The sequence below is a fragment of the Cutaneotrichosporon oleaginosum genome (assembly GCF_008065305.1).
Source record: "Cutaneotrichosporon oleaginosum strain ATCC 20508 chromosome Unknown ATCC20508_contig03, whole genome shotgun sequence".
Lineage (NCBI taxonomy): Eukaryota > Fungi > Basidiomycota > Tremellomycetes > Trichosporonales > Trichosporonaceae > Cutaneotrichosporon > Cutaneotrichosporon oleaginosum.
In genome coordinates, this window is record NW_027072172.1 from 2,367,648 (window position 1) to 2,383,616 (window position 15,969).

General features: G+C 60.4%; 5 protein-coding genes across 5 annotated transcripts; 3 read left to right on the plus strand and 2 right to left on the minus strand.

Moving 5' to 3' along the window:
- Positions 1 to 1,153: 1,153 nt before the first annotated feature.
- On the plus strand, positions 1,154 to 2,647 carry COLE_04141 (uncharacterized protein; the record flags this gene model as incomplete). The annotated part of the gene is made up of 2 exons (XM_065626327.1): positions 1,154 to 2,308; positions 2,402 to 2,647. 2 exons carry the CDS (start codon positions 1,154 to 1,156, stop codon positions 2,645 to 2,647), a joined length of 1,401 nt encoding a protein of 466 aa, XP_065482408.1.
- A 118-nt stretch (positions 2,648 to 2,765) lies between these two features.
- On the minus strand, positions 2,766 to 3,803 carry COLE_04142 (uncharacterized protein; the record flags this gene model as incomplete). Its single annotated transcript, XM_018421760.2, has 1 exon — positions 2,766 to 3,803. One exon carries the CDS (start codon positions 3,801 to 3,803, stop codon positions 2,766 to 2,768), a length of 1,038 nt encoding a protein of 345 aa, XP_018282692.2.
- A 248-nt stretch (positions 3,804 to 4,051) lies between these two features.
- Positions 4,052 to 8,482, plus strand: COLE_04143 (uncharacterized protein; the record flags this gene model as incomplete). Its single annotated transcript, XM_018421082.2, has 14 exons — positions 4,052 to 4,922; positions 4,958 to 5,154; positions 5,195 to 5,453; positions 5,486 to 5,581; positions 5,614 to 6,173; positions 6,208 to 6,518; positions 6,554 to 6,617; positions 6,654 to 6,759; positions 6,792 to 7,116; positions 7,152 to 7,178; positions 7,225 to 7,381; positions 7,416 to 7,585; positions 7,617 to 7,997; positions 8,035 to 8,482. 14 exons carry the CDS (start codon positions 4,052 to 4,054, stop codon positions 8,480 to 8,482), a joined length of 3,972 nt encoding a protein of 1,323 aa, XP_018282693.1.
- A 126-nt stretch (positions 8,483 to 8,608) lies between these two features.
- COLE_04144 (uncharacterized protein) lies at positions 8,609 to 10,524 on the minus strand (the record flags this gene model as incomplete). The annotated part of the gene is made up of 2 exons (XM_018425074.1): positions 8,609 to 9,910; positions 9,943 to 10,524. The coding sequence occupies 2 exons, from the start codon at positions 10,522 to 10,524 to the stop codon at positions 8,609 to 8,611; spliced, it is 1,884 nt and encodes a 627-aa protein (XP_018282694.1).
- A 2,720-nt stretch (positions 10,525 to 13,244) lies between these two features.
- COLE_04145 (uncharacterized protein) lies at positions 13,245 to 15,632 on the plus strand (the record flags this gene model as incomplete). Its single annotated transcript, XM_018421083.2, has 2 exons — positions 13,245 to 15,198; positions 15,232 to 15,632. The coding sequence occupies 2 exons, from the start codon at positions 13,245 to 13,247 to the stop codon at positions 15,630 to 15,632; spliced, it is 2,355 nt and encodes a 784-aa protein (XP_018282695.1).
- Between the last annotated feature and the right edge of the window lie 337 nt (positions 15,633 to 15,969).

Genomic DNA, 15,969 nt, shown 5'->3' on the forward strand with positions numbered 1-15,969 from the left:
CGGGATCGGGACACCGGAACACGCCCACGATAGTATGCACCTCTGACGCGGCGACACAGGGGTTGCAGCGCCGCAGCACGCGCAGGCCCGGCGGGGGCCGGCAGGGGGTGGAGGCTCTCGCACTCCAGGGCGAAGTTATCCCACTGCGCGGGCGTGGGGTACGCGAGCGCCTTGACCGTCGTCGTGTCCAGCAGCGAGCCGGCTAACGTGACGGGGACGAGGGCGGGCGCCGGCAGGCCCCGCGCTGTTGTTTGGCGCAGCAGCTTGACGTCGCGGAGACGGGCGTCCGCGGCTGCGCGCCCCGCCCTGCTCACCCGCCGCAGGACGAGGAGGGATCCGTTCTGCGTGCATAGGCGATGATAGGCTCCCAGATAGCAGGGTAGAAGGCTACGTCGAGTATGGTGGAGGGCGGTGCAAACGCGGGAGGGCGATGCCAAGGAGCAGTGGGTTCCAGATGCCGGAAGCTGAACGCACCACCTCGTGGCCAATCCGCTGCTTAACATGGTTAAATTGCACAAGGCTTCTGGGTCCCGGCGATCCAAACATCCCTTCCACCCTCCGTACCTCCGTGTCATTAGATCAACAGACTGCTGAGGCTACCAGTTTGGCTGCAACATGTTTGATTTATCATAACTGAAAATTTCCAGCATCTTCGACTTTTGCTGCGGTGGTGTACTGTATCTGAAGCATCTGACCGCCCCTCCCCTCCACACTCGATATGCAGGCAAGATTTCGGCTTGGACACTTTCAGAGTGTTGATTCAATGTGAGGATGGCGAGCAGCTGACGTGTGCACTGCGTTCTATTCAGTCGTTGCAGGGCATGCAGGGGCGCGTACATCTCAGAATCCCAGTCGCAGCCAATTTGCCAAGCCCCCGTTAGTCAAAGGTTCATCATACGTCAATTGTCAATCACGTCTATCATGTCCACAACAATACCAGCCCACGCTATGCACGCTAGCTACTCCAGCACACTATTGAACCTCCGCATGCCCCCTCATCCCCTGACACGATTGAATCAACTCGCCATCCACTAGCAGACCATTCCTCAGTCAAACCCAGACTTGGCTTTCGCACCTCATGGATATAAAGCGACCTTGAGGATGTTGTCTACTCTCCCCTCAATCTGTTCATCTTGCTGTGTGACCCCCAACCATGCCTGGCATAGACTACAATGCGTTCCCACACATCGTCGAGCGCATCTTCGAGTTCGTGACTCAAGACACCGAGGCGGTGATCGCTCTCCGAGGCGTGAGCCGTGCCCTCCTGGGCCAAGCGGAGAAAGAACTGTGGACGCACGTCGCTGTCGGCGTCCGCCACGTCGCCACCTCCAGCGGCATTCAAGTTTTCCCCACACTCTATGCACCGCGCCTCCGGTCGGACAGGTCTCCAATCCGCCTCCCCCTTGATATCGACTTCGCCCTGTATGACCCCCGTGAGGAGTACGCGATAACCTCGGTAGCGTTACAGAGGGGATGGGCGAGGATCCGCGCCCACTCCAAGCTCAGAGGAACGGCCACAGTCGACTGGTGGGCCGAGGCCGGGCCGAAGCCCACTGTATATCCCCTCTACTTTCATTGCGAACTTTACACGCCAAGCTATCCCAACGGCGACAGCAGCGCATGGGCGAGCAACGTCGCGAGCCTGTTTGGGGGGCGCAAGAGTGACATCCGCTACCCACGGACCTCCCCCAAGTCCTTACCGTTCATGCGCTTCCCACCGATCGACACGCCGTGGTCGCGGCGCAACAAACTCAAGGGTCCCCGTTTTGCCACGACATGGCTTACAGTTGGACGTGAATTTCCCTTTTTCTGGGGCGCGGTGCAGGCTCGCTCGCAGTTCATCAGCGTTCACCTCTCGCTGACATCTGACGGCTCTCCGGGCCTGTTCGTCCCGCGGGAGCCTCTGGACATCACCGCCTACAGCATCAACATCATTCTTCTCCCTCCAAGTGGCGCGCGTCTCTCGTCCCTCGTCCCTGCCACCGAAGCGCTCCGCGAGAGCCTTGCCACGCTCATTATTCTTGCCATTTCGGCCAGGCGCCGCGTTGCCATCATGGGGCAGGAGATTCTCGACATTCCCGCCCACCTGAGGCACCCCGGCCCGACCCAGCACTCGTACGTCCGCTGCGGCAAGTGGGGCACGAGCCAGGCGCATGTCGACTACTGGCTCATGGAATGCATTTGCACTTTCGTGGATTCGGAGGAGTTCGCGAAGACGCATCGCTGGGATCGGCAAAAGGAGGTTTCTGCGATGCGACGCTACTGGACGCGTAAGATGGATGACGAGCCAAACTGCCGGCCCTTTTCGGTAGCTCGCTACATACGAGACTTCTTTCGGTGGAGGAATCACCGTGATTGGGTCAGAACCATGTCAAGGTACAGCAAACACCGACTTACGCAGTTGGAGTTCCCGCGCGAGTACCTCCAGGATGATCTCCGACGGGCCCTTCACATGATGAACATCCTGTCCCAAAAGTGTGAGTGTGTACGTAGAGCAGAAAGGGCAGCACTGCAGACAAGGGCGGGAGGGCGGTCTTGTGAGAAGCTGGCACAGAAGCTGATGACGCAGCAATTCAGCACGATTCATGAGGAGCTTAGACGCATAGCAGACAAGCAATTATCACAGCAACAGACGTTGCCGCTATGAGGCAGTTTCTGCAACGTTCGGCGACATTTGTCCATGTGGTAGCTTCGCTATGTGACACCAGTTTGCAACTCCTCTAGAAAGGGGGCTTGGCATCTCCCCGGTACCAGCCTCAGCGACTTCAGCTCAGTTGAATCAGTGGCGCTGGAAGCTCGTCGCCGAACAACTCGCGTTCCCACACCTCCTCGCCCTCGCGAGCGCGATACTCGGCCAACGTGAGCACCTCGACGATTTCCTTGAGGTCGAGAAATTCCTCATCATCACTTAGGAATTCACCGGCGTCGGTCGGGAGAGCTCCAATGGCGTCGACAGTGCGCTCAGCCACGACACGGGCCCACTGCTGGTGGTCGCCCGTGCTCTGGTGTGCAGCCGCAAGGAGGAGGTCGTCAGAGGTAAGACCGACCTCCTCTGCTAGGATGTGGGGAGGAATGTGCTCTAGCCCGACGATACTATACGATTTATGGTGTCGATGAGCCACGAGCCGAAGGAAGAAGCGGAGGAAAGTTCCCGTGGCTTGGTCGTCTTGTGGTCGCGTTATGCGAATTGGGAGACCCTCGACCCGCGGACAGGAGCGGAAAACAATGATGGCGTGTACGTCGACATCCCAAAACGGTGCGATCATATTGATAGGCCATGCGAGCCCATCCCACAGTGGATCGAAAAGCACAAGTATTACGTGACGCGGGGGTACTGGAACCAGAGGGCTGATGCATGAGTCGAACGTCCCATGAGGCGGAAATCGAAGGACGTCGACGACCGTGGCTGGTGCCCTCAAAATGGTCCACGCGCGCCGTCGAACGGTTTGGAGAGCTGGGAACCTCACGCCCATAAAGTATATGTCCAGATTCTCTGAGAATGTCTCTATATCGATCATCTGCGTGTATTTGAGCCCGCTGTCGGGGTGTACGTCTTCTTCGGCCAGCGGAGGTATGGGCAAACGCCGTACCGAGGAGCCGGAGGAGATGGATGAGAGGGAGCGAAAAACGGGCGGGTTGTTATCGCCTGAACAGGCGATGTGCTCAAACAGCTTGCGGTCGGCGGACTCGAGTGAAGCGCGGCTCACTAACCGTAAGCGGAGCAATAGCTCATATGGCGCATGGGCGACAACACGCTCGTAGATGTGGGGAAATGCTGTGGCGTCGAGAAGCGCGGACTCCATCAGCGAAAGAGAGTCTGAGAGATCAGTAGATGGGCGGGCTGGTCCCGAATCCTTTGAAGTTGATGGAGGATGACGCTCTCGCCGATCGCAATGGTATGCAAGGGACGTGGTTTCACGTGACCTGTCCCTGGTCACGCCTGGAGTCCCCGCAAATACACAATCAGACTGTACCATCGCGTCCTTCTCACATCTCCTCTCACATCTTCTCTTTTCTCTCCCTCTCGTCGACTATCGACTCTCCGCTCATCATGCCCGCGCCTCGGCGCTCCCCCACTTTTTCCTCTCCGGCCGTTTCTACGGACGTCTCCCCAATCCCATCCTCTGCTGTCTCCGACATCAACGAGTCGAGCGAGACCGACGACCAGGTCGAGGACGAGGCAGCGACGACACCGACTGCGCCTGCACACCCACACCCATGGGCACCGCGCTCTGTATCGGTGCAAGTAAAGCGCCCGCGGCTAGCGCACCAAATCAGCGTCGGCTCCAGCCTCTTCGCGTCGCCCGGACCGTCCTCCGCCTCGCCATATGGGGGCCGGGGTCGAACCTTCGCACCTTCCTCCCTGCCGTCGCCGGGGTGGGTAGGGCCAACGCGTGACTTTTTACGGCCTCGCACCGACCAGCCACGCGATAACAACTCCACCGTGCCGCCGCAGAACGACTACCTCGCAGATTGGGCGACTCTGCAGGATCTTGTGATGCCGGCGCCTGACCGCCAAAGCCGTTCGCCCAGTCGCCGCCGAGATCCTTCTCCGGCCGTCGGGAGTTTGCGCTCTGGGTACGGCTCGATTGGCGCTGGAACTCCTGCTCGTCCAGGGCGCACAGCGTCATCGCGCGTTGGACGCGTCCCCAGCGTCACAGAAACCGACGAAGATACCGAGGAGGAGGTCGTAGAGTCCTCATACTCCGCGCTTCTGAGCTCATCTCCGCCCACCCTAGATGGGTTTCCTAGCCTGGGCGCCGTCGGGGAAGAGATGGAGCGCCTAGAGACGCCTGAGCGACCGTCTACCCTTGCAATGGCGCCCCCGCGCGTCGCATCCCCGCTCCCTTCTCCTCGCGAAAACACACCAAGTGGAGCTCCCCCGACGCCTGCAACGCCGTCCTTGACTCCAAAGAAGCCTCGTACGTTCCTAAACTGGCTTCTCTGCTGACTTCAGAACCATCGCGATGGACACCACCACCGTACTGGGCTCCGATACTGAAGTGCGGGTTGGCTTACCTCATCGCTGAGCTATTCACCTTCGTGCCTCAGCTATCGCACCTTTTATCGATGCGCAGCGAAACTGACGTGCACGGAAGAAAGCGTGCCGTACCGGCATACTCGGCGCACATGGTAGCCACGATCGTCGTCTATGTGGGTGCTGTTACTCCGCAATCCTTGAAGCTGACGCCAGTTCAACCCAGCACGCACCATGGGCAACATGATTCTTTCCACTCGGTACTGCGCGATACTCGCGACGATGGCCGCCCTCGTCTCACTGGTGTCCTTCGGTATTATCCGTTTCTTCGACTTCTTCTCCCCATCAAATGGAGACGCACGGGATTGGGCCAGCGAACTTGGTGACTGGATGGTGTGCTTTGTGTGTGTTGGTGGCGCGATGGGTGCACTTGCTTGGCTCAAGCAGTGGGTCAATAATCCGAGTTTCAACACGGGTGGGTCGCAATGTTGGACACTCTGACGTCAGGTTGCTCGATGGCTGCAGTGACGCTTTTCACGGTGGTAGTAAAAGAGGGCGGCTGGGACAAGCTTAAGGAGGTGCTCCTGATCGTACTGATAGGAGGTAAGCTCGCCGGCTCCGGAAGCTGACACAAGCCACGATTACCAACGTCGTCTGCTTCACGATCATGCCCGTCTCTGCTACAACACGTCTGCAAGCATCGATGACCAAGTCTCTCGACGGATTCTCCACACTTCTCGACATATTGTGCTCAACCTTCCTTCTCGAGCAACCTCATGCCAAGGAAAACCGTATGCCGCTAGCACAGGCTGTTAAGGCGCACGGCGCAGCGTTCAAGTCCCTCAAGGCAAACCTAGCTGAAGCAAAGCATGAGAGACTGATCGACCCACGCATGCGAGGAGCTAAATTAGAGCTTTACGATGCGGCACTAGGCAGCATGGCGCGTCTCGCCCAGCATCTAGCCGCGATGCGCTCCAGTACTCGCCTCCAGGAAGCTCTTCTGCGTGCCAACCGCGATGGCAGAATTGATCTCGACAAGGCCGAGAAATGGAACCAACATGTCACGGAGTCGGTGATTTACGAATTGGGTGACCTGCCGACGATTTCAATCGAGGAGGAGGCCGATGTCGCGCAAAGCGTCAGGCTGTTCCAAGAACTCCAGCGCATGGCTGGTGACGACATGGACCATCTGGTGGTGAGTGCGCCGGAGCGTAGGAGGCTCACACCAGGCCCAATGTGATGAGGGGCTCGATGCCATCGAGGAGGTCATCGGGGCGCGTTCTCAAACCGCCACTGATGAGGCAGACGTTCCGGGTACGCGTGCAGCTGTTGCAGCCGCTCTGAGAAGCTTCAGCCGATCGTCGAGCCGGGCTATCAAGCGCATTTATGCTGGGCCTCGCCGTCGCAAGGGTGTCTATGACTCGGATAGCGACAGCAGCAGCAGCGATGAGACGCAACAGGCACCTCGCCAGCTGCCCTCCATGCTCGTGAAGGACGACCAGGATGACGGCCCCAACGAGGTGATCTTTCTCGTGTACTTGTGAGCACTTTCCCTCTATCTGCCGCTGACCCTAGTTTCCTCTTCACGATGGAAGAGTTTGCACGAGAACTGCTCTTTCTACTTGAAACGGTCAATGAGGTAAGCCGTCGCTACTGGCTGGCAAGCTGAGAGTAGATTACCGATTCTCCTCCAGTCACAGCGTGGGACCAGCTCCGCTCATTTATTGCCCCATGGCGCAAGTCCCACAGGAAGCAGGCCAACTTTCTGTACAAGCAATTCCGTGCGTGCCGGTACTCGACGTGCTGACATCAGAAAAGCTTGTTCCCATTGATCCCAGCAAACTTCAGCCGCCTCTGTTTCCAAGGACTCAGCGCGATGAGCGCGGTACGCTATTGACGCCCGCCCGCGCTGGCATGTCGTTGCGTCAGCGGCTGTTTCAGTTCACCTGGGAGGTTGGCTCTCGCCTCAGTGAGCCTGACCTGCGATATGCCATTAAAACTGGCCTTGGCGGCGCCATCTTAGCGGCACCTGCATTTGCCGACACTACACGGCACTTCTTCTTGGACTATCGCGGCGAATGGGCGCTCATTGCCTACTTCGCGACAATGAGTATGACAGTGGGGCAGACCAATTTCCTGTGCGCTCTTCGGACGTCGACAATGCTAACATCAGATCATTCTTCCGGATAGTCGGTACTATGTGCGTGTCCTTCGTGGAAATCCCCGTGAAGTCATACTCACAGCAGTTTGGGAGGAGCTGTTGCGGTTATTGCATGCCTACTTTTCCCTGAAAATCCCGTGGCACTCCCCATCTTCGGCTTCCTCTTCTCTCTGCCGTGCTTTTACATCATCACGCAGATGCCCGAATATGCCCAAGCGGGTCGCTTCATCCTCTTGACATACGTGAGTAGTCGCCCTCCGCGCGTGCTGATGGTAGAATTTGACCTGCTTGTACTCGTACAACTTGCGTGAAGAGGACTTGTCGCCCGTTACGATCGCCTTGAAGCGCACTACGTCGATTGTGGCTGGCGTGGTGTGGGCAGCAGTTGTCACGCGATGGTGGTGGCCGTTCACGGCGCGCCGCGAGCTGCGCATGGGTCTAGGAGAGTGAGTGTTTCCTCGACGGGCGCTGACTCAGCTTCTTCCTGGACCTATCGTACCTCTATTCAAAACTTGTTACGACGTACACCCGCGGCTTTGAGTCCACCCCAACCCCAACAGACTGGTCGGACTCCTCAGAAACTCCAGAGCTGCCAACAGAGCGCACAGCGCTCTTGCCCACCGCTGGTCAAGCGCCGCCAGAGCACCACCTCAGTCCTGACGTTCTTCAGTTCATGGCGATGGAGCTTCATCTCCAGGGCCAGCTAGGTCAGCTGCGTGGTCTGCTGGGTCATGCAAAGAATGAGCCCCGCCTCAAGGGTCCATTCGCGTTTGATTTTTACCACGAGGTACTACTGAGCTGCGAGCGGATGCTCGACCGCCTTCATAGCATGCGCTGCGTCACCACACGCTCCGAATGGTATGTTCACGGGCCTAAAGGCGCGAGCTGACGGCAGGGACCAAAGTATCCGCCAGGCTTTCGTCCTCCCGGTCAACAAGCAGCAACGAGAAATGGCTGGCAGCATTATCCTGTATTTCTACACGCTTTCTGCCGGTTTCCGCCTGCGCATCCCCATGCCGCCATATCTCCCTCCCGCCGAGGCCGCGCGTGAGCGTCTGGTCGATGCGATCCGCCAGCTGGATGTCGTCAAGCGGCGCAGCGTGCGTGGCGGCGGTCGTCATCTCCTGTTCTTTGCGTACGCGCTCGCTATGCAGGAAGTTATCGACGAGCTCGACTACCTCGGCGGGCTGCTACAAGACGCATTTGGCGTGATTGCCACAAGTAGCGGTGTTCGTGAGTTTGACGAGCTGTTCGTCGGCGGCCCTGGCGACGGGGACGAACATGTACACAACGCACACCTCGCCTTCGATTCCTCGTTTCACTTCCGATCGGCCGCAGCTTAGTGATATTGTATAGTAATGATAATTTATCAACCAGTACATGACCTGTACAATGTGCACCTAGGAAGTGAGTGTAGTGTATGAATCTAGGTACAGTGTCGTGTCGTCACGGTGCGGTCGGTGATAGATTTACAGCTCGGCCCATGCGCCGGACTGAGCACGCTGTCTTCCGAGGCGGGACCACATCTCACGGAGGCTGCCGAACTCTGTGGCGCGCATGCGCCCCTGGGCGGCCTCGGTCTGGACATTGCGCCACAGCTCTCCAAGCACCCCGTCAAACGTCTCACGGCGCCGAGCAGCAGTGCGCGGGACACCGACTGGCGCCAGTGCGGAGAAGCCAAAGACGGAGGTGCGTGGTCCGTGGCTTGAGGACGCTCTAGAGCCGGATGGCGGCCGACTGTAAGCGTTGGGCGCAAAGTTGGGCACGGCGTGGAATGAAGCGGGTATGGCAGGCGCGAGGGTGTGTGGAGGTTGCGCGGAGGGCAGGCTGTGCATGTGCTGGTGGTGGACGACGTGGGCGTGGGCAGGATCAACGCGTTCGCCGAAAAAGGCAGACAGCTTGCGCGTGCGCCGGCGCGCGAGGGTGTGTGCACTGACTTCGGGCGTGGAGGGCGTAGGTGGCTCGGCGACAAGCCCCGTCGCGCGCCCAAGCGAGTGGAAGAGCGCCATGGGGGAGCGGGGCGAGCGTGGCGAGCGGGGAGATCTCGCTCTGGTCGCCTCGACGGTCGCGCGCATGTCGTTTGAAGAGAAGGAGGCGCGGCGGCCCTGCGGCGCAGCGTCTTCCAGCTCGGCAATCTCGTCGACGATGCTGGCGAGGCGGCCTTGGTCGTTCTCAACGAGCCAGATGAGCGACCGGATCGAGTCGCGGTAGCTCGTGAATGCCGCCGAGGGGGTTTCTTCGACCGCGGCATGCGCGTCGTGGGACGGCGTGCGGGAGTGTCTCGACCCGGGTGAGCCGCTCAGCGCTGCGAGCGCCGAGGCGTGCGCGTGTGCGCTGTCTCTTGGACTGGCGGCCTCGGTCAGGTCACCAGCCGCAAACTCGCGCACGCCATCGACATCCACGCTGGTGCGGGGACGCACGGGGAGGAACATGTCTTGCGGGGGCACGCGACCAAACATCTGCTCGAGCTTGGACGCGCGCTTGCGCGCTACGGCCTTTTCCTCGCGGCTCATCGTGTCGGCGTCGTTGAAGGCCTGGAATGACTGCTCGGCGATGCTCGGTGTGTGGGTTGTGTGATTCACCGTCCGGCGCAGACGGGCTGCGAGCCGCCCGCGGCCCGTGTCCGACGCCGAGATATGCGACATGCCAGAATGGAGGGAGATCGAGCTCTCGGACGCGCTCCGCGGCTGCGGTGTGCAGCGGGGCACGAGGTCGTCCTCCCGCGGACGCAGCGCGTGTGGCGGGATGTGCACGCCCAGTAGGCGCTGGAGCTGTCTGTCAGCCTGGCCGACGCCACGCTTACCTTGGCAAGCTGCTGGCGGCGCTGGCGGCGCGATGCCTCCTCGTACGTCTCGATCGTCGAGGCCGTAATATTGGATCTTGGGGTGTCCGGTGTCGGTGGCTGGATGTCGTCGCGGTTCGCGCTGTGACGCATCATGGGGTGGCTGCGCACTTGCGTCTCGATGGTGCGAACCTCGCGTGTGAGGTTCACGACAATCTTGGCGGGCGGAGGAGTGTCGCGGCTCATGAGCGAGCGCATACGGCTGAGCGCCAGGCCCGAGCGCGAGCGCTGATGCGAGAGCTGCCGCGACGCTGAGGATTCCTCTTCCGCCTGCTCCGTCCGGCTCTCGCATCGGGGCACGACATCGGCGCGAGCCCACTCCGGCAGCCCGCCGGTGGGCGTCTCGGGCCATACGCCCTCTTCAAGCTTGGTCATGACCGTCGTCGTGGAGAGACTCGGCTCCACAATGTACTGCTCCACGTGCTTCTCGTCGAGGGGTTCGCCAAGAACCCGCTCGAGCTTGCGCGTACGCCGCACCAGCTGCGCCTTGCGCCCTGCGCTGAGGTCACTCCGAGTGCCGAGCGAGTCCGGAATGCGCTGCATTTGAACCGCCTTGAAAGGCGCATTTGACGCTGTCCCAAGATCCAGCGGGGGCGGACGTGACGACCGACCGGGAATGCGGATTGTCGCGGCCGGGAGCAGGCTAGTGGCCGAAGTAACTGACTCACTGTCTCCAAGAGAGCGGCGCGCACCTGACGCATCTATCGAGCCCGCTGATGAAAGCGACTGGTGGTGGCTATGTCTTTTGTAATGATCAACTAACCTAAAGTCAGCTTCAGTGTGGCGCTTGAATCCCACCCTGTTCTGGAGCCCACGGCTCTGGAGTCGATCATCACTTTGCGCTGTGTCGCCGCGTCGAGGTCCAGCGACCGGGCGTGCCGATAGACCTCACGACTTTCGCCTGTTCCCTCGCCTCTCTCGACCAGTGCAGCATCAGGCGCCTGGGTGTCAGTGCTTGCGATTGCAACGTGCCCCGGGGGCCGGACCTCGAGAGAGATTGGGTCCATGATCTTATCGAGGAGGGGCCTCACCCCTCCGATGTCTGCCTCTCTCATGGATATGCCGTGGCTTACATCTTGAGACTCCACCCCGGCTCGCTTAGTGCTGATCTGTGCCATACGCCCCTCATCTTCGGGTCGCTCTACGACCCCTGCGAGGAGGGGTGTGCCGACACTCGGGGGCGGTTTAAGGGGGGATGCGAGGCTCGAAGAGCGGCTTGGGACGAATTGATCGACATGGACAACCCCTTGCCCTGGCGCAGGGCTCGTCCGGCGTGGTGTTTCAGCAAGGGTTTTCGATGGTGAAGCGGCCGAGGGTGCTTGGTGATCAGGCGGCGACGCAGACTCGGACACTGGTGGCGGCGTTGGACTGGGACTGTCGATGGGTCTGTCCTCGCGCGAATCTCGACCCCCGAAGGTGCCTGCACTGCTTCGCCGTGCGAGGAACGGGTGGTGGCGCTCGCGTGTGCTCCCGTCGTGGGAGTGTCTGTGTGGTGTACGGGCGGGTGGCGTGCATGGCGTGCGTGGTGAAGGATGCTTTGGGGACGACAAGGCAGGAATAAGCTGCGGCTCGTTAAGGAAAGTGCTCAGCGACGACTTGGTGAGCGGCAGCATGGGCGGGCGAGTCGAGCGGGTAATACCCGTTCGTACTGGTGAAACTGAGACTGCTGTCACCATCGTGGCGGAAGTGGCAGGTTGTGAGGATGCCTCTGCCGCCTCTGGTTGCACCTTTGGTTGCGGTTGTTGTTGTTGTGGAAGATGATCAGATGTGGAGCAGGACTGTGTGTTGGAGAAAGATTGTTGCGACTCGGTGATAAGGGGCGGAGGGGAGGGAGTGTTGGACTTTCAGGAGGGGACAGAGGGGTTGCGATATTCGAAGACAAGGGGGAGCGCCCGTTCGATGGGTGGGAGTTGAGGAGAAGATGGTGAGGCGGTAGAGGATGATGGAGAGGAGGGAGGAGTGTGAAGTAATGTCGTCGACGACACAGACATCAGAGGAGCAGATGTAAGCACGGTAGATTGTAGTTTACCCAAGTGGCGGGTCGAGTACGCGACCTGTGCGGTAGGTGAGGGGATCCGCTCGAGCGGGGGAGCGACCTGCGCTGGCGATCAGAGGCCACAAGACGAATGATTGCGTTTTGGATGCTACACCGGCAACGGCGAGGCTATTGTAGAGCCAGTTGGATGGTTTGAGGAGTAGTTGACAAGAGAGGATTGTCGCGTTGCGTGTGATGAATGTGGTACAGCAGCTGATGCCTGTGGCTGTTGTATGTGGCACTGTGGCGTCAGTCACCTTCGCACCGCCATGGCGGTGGCGTATTATCCTCGCCCTCCTTCGCTGCTGCTGCCGTGCGTGCCGTCGACCTTGAGTCACTTCTCATCGGCTGTTGGCTGCTTCCAGACCCAATATTCCGGCGCATCCCACCCCGCCGTCGCCGTCGAAGGGAGGTAGGCCCAGCACCGGGCCAATGCTGCAACATGAAACGGTGCCCGACGCGCAGGGCCGAGCTTCTCGTACCATGGGCGTGCGCGTCGTCGGAGCGCCACACTCCCACCGCCGTCACCCACTTGCACGCATCTGCCAAGCCGTCCGAGGTGCAGGAGGGAAGAGCAGCCGGAGCAGCCGGCGCAGCCGGAGCATGGCGGCATCAAGGAGGTGATATACTCTGATGAGGAAAGCCGCTGCGGGCGGGGGATTGGGGAGGACCGTGGCTCGGACCGCCGACGCCACGCAGGGGAACAATGGCTGTGGGATGGTTCGAAACGCGCTGCACAGTCCTCGACGACATTCATGTTTCACGTCGCCCCTCCCTTTAACCCCTGCAGCCCCTTGCCTGGATGCGTCTGGACTTTGGACGCTTCTCTCACCTCCACATGCTTCACTCCGGTGAGTCGTCTTGCGGACTGGAGATGCAAAGGTCGATGAAGGCTGAAAGCTGGTGAAGTAGCTGGCTGCTGCCGACTCAGGGGTGCATGGTTGGAATTAGTCGGCATTTGCAGTAACTCTGTCTTGTTCCGCGTGCCGCTGCTGTACCAGTAGAGTCGAGTGGTGTGGTGCATGTTGCGAAGAGAATCGTGTGAGGATGCTTGGATGGGAGAAGCCAAGAAGCCTTGCGGAGAGTGGAGGTCAAGTGACGTTGGGTGGCAATCCCAATGCACGTCACGTGACTGAGAATTTCAAAACCAGCCATGTTATGGCCTGGCTCTCCGCTTCTCGGCCATCTCCATCCATCCTCACTTCCACCCACCAAAACAACTCAAACCATGTCTCTCGACTTTATCGGGACCATCGACTCGGACGACGAAGGGCCGCAGGTTGACTCGCGCGCCGAGCCCTCCAAGCGCGCTGAGGCCGACGAGTTTGATGCCGACTTTGCCTTCGACCTCGATGGCACTGGACCGGGAACTCTTGATCTCTGGGGCGGTGACGAGGTCAAGGGCGCCGAGGGGCCAGTGACCGTTGACGACATCATCGAGCGCAAGACAGGAAAAGCGTTGCGGCCGTATCGCGAGCGCAAGCGGAGGCGGGACGAGGGCGACGATGAGGAGGAGGGGAGCGAGGATGCAGGCAGCGAGGAGGAAAGTGACGAGGCAGATGGGGAGGAGGAGGAAGACGCTGAGATCAATGGCGAGGAGTCTGAGGACGAGGGAATGGAGGTCGACTTCGACGAGGGGATGGACGAGGATGATGAGGATGAGGAGGAGGGCGAGGACGAAGACGAAGACGAGGACGACATCGACGAAGCAGCCGGGGACGATGAAGACGCGAACGCCGGATCTTCCTCTGATGAGGAGGAGGAGAGCGCCGCTGAAAAGGCGCGCAAGGACGCTTTCTTCTCTGCAGACCCAACAGCCGAGCAGACCGACCTGCCAACATCCTTCTCCTCCATGAACCTCTCCCGACCGATGCTCCGCGCGCTCACTTCGCTTGGCTTTACGGCTCCCACTCCAATCCAGTCGCGCGCTGTTCCTCTAGCGCTTTTGGGACGCGATATCCTCGGTTCGGCGGTCACAGGTTCCGGTAAGACCGCAGCATTCATGATCCCGATCCTCGAGCGTCTGAGCTACCGTGACCGCGGACGAGGCGGCCAGGCATGTCGTGTGCTTGTTCTCTGCCCTACCCGTGAGTTGGCAGTACAGTGCGAGCAGGTTGGCAAGGCTTTGGCAGAGCGCGGCGGGCTCGACGTTCGCTTCGCGCTGCTCGTCGGTGGTCTCTCCCTTTCGGTGCAGGCCCACGCCCTCCGCACTCTTCCCGACATCCTCATCGCCACCCCAGGTCGTCTCATCGACCACCTGACAAACACGCCCTCGTTCACTCTCTCGGCTCTCGACATCCTCGTTATCGACGAGGCGGACCGCATGCTCGAGGCCGGGTTTACCGACGAGCTCGAGGAGATTATTCGCCAGTGCCCGCGCGGTCGACAGACGATGCTCTTCTCTGCGACAATGGACGACAGTGTTGACGAGCTTGTCAAGCTCTCACTCGACAAGCCTGTGCGCGTCTTCGTCGACAAAGAGCGCAACACGGCCGCGGGTCTGACGCAGGAGTTCGTTCGTATCCGCGACGACAATCTGCGCTCGCCTGCGCTCCTTGCCCTGTGCCGCCGCACAGTACGCGAGCGCTGCATCATCTTCTTCCGCTCCAAGGCGCTCGCGCACCAGATGCGCGTCGTCTTTGGCCTGTGTGGGCTCAAGGCCGCCGAGCTGCACGGCAACCTCACGCAGGAGCAGCGTCTCATTGCGCTCAAGGAGTTCAAGGAGGGGCGCGTAGACTACCTCCTCGCGACGGACCTCGCCTCGCGCGGTCTCGACATCAAGGGTGTCGAAACTGTCATCAACTACGACATGCCGTCGCAGCTTGCACAGTACACCCACCGTGTGGGTCGTACTGCCCGTGCTGGGCGCAAGGGTCGCTCTATTACATTGGTCGGCGAGGCGGACCGCAAGATGCTCAAGGCGGTGATTAAACAGAGCCGCGAAGACCAGATTCGCCACCGCATCATTCCCACCGAGGCGATCTCGGCGCAGGCCGAGCGACTCGACGAGCTGCGCGACGACGTGGCCGAGGTGCTCAAGGAGGAGAAGGAGGAGAAGGCGCTGCGCCAGGCCGACATGGAGATCAAAAAGGGGCAGAACATGGTCGAGCACGAGAAGGAGATTTTCTCGCGGCCCGCGCGCACCTGGTTCCAGAGCGAAAAGGAGAAGGCGTCCGCGAAGGGTGAGTCGAGCGTCAGGCGCGAGCTAATGGCAGAAGCAGGCAAGGCGGTGCACACGGGCGAGTCGAAGACGGTGCGGGGCAAGGCGGAGCCGACGGGCAAGAAGGAGAAGCATGGGCGGTACGACGGGCTGTCGCGCCGGCAGAAGCGGCGCAAGATGGCCAACGACGAGGAGGCGCGCGAGAACGCGACTGTCAAGGTGTCTGCGGCGATCCGAAATGCCAAGAAGGCCGCGCGGCCCGTCAAGATCACCGAGCCGCTCAAGGCCAAGAGCGCGGCGGCGGCGGGCAAGGGCAAGAAGAAGAAGGCGGCGCGCATCGGCAAGGGGAGCGCGTTCGCCGAGAGCCACGAGGGCATGCGCGCCAAACCGGTCAAGGTCAGCCTCGGCAAGAAGGGGGGCAAGGGGAAGCCCAAGGGCAAGGCTGGCAAGCGGTAGTAGAGGGGGCGACGGGGCGATGCATTGCATTTTATTGGGACGGTGTGTCGTGTATGCAATGTGGTTGACGTGGACGGTCAGATATTTGAACTGCCCCACGCCTGAGACGATTGAGTCCTGCCCCACGTCTCCTAGTCGTTCCTCTCAGGCGACATGACCCACTCTAAGTTTCGAGTCTGCCCCGCGACTTCTTCTGCCACCATAGCCATGGGCGATCAATCGCAATGCCGCGGGACACGAGCCGACACCTGTCTCCCACCACCTCCTGAAATCCAGCTTTCACCGTCCCTCTCTGCGCTCATCACTCCCGAGCGCACGGCTCATTTGACCCAATAAT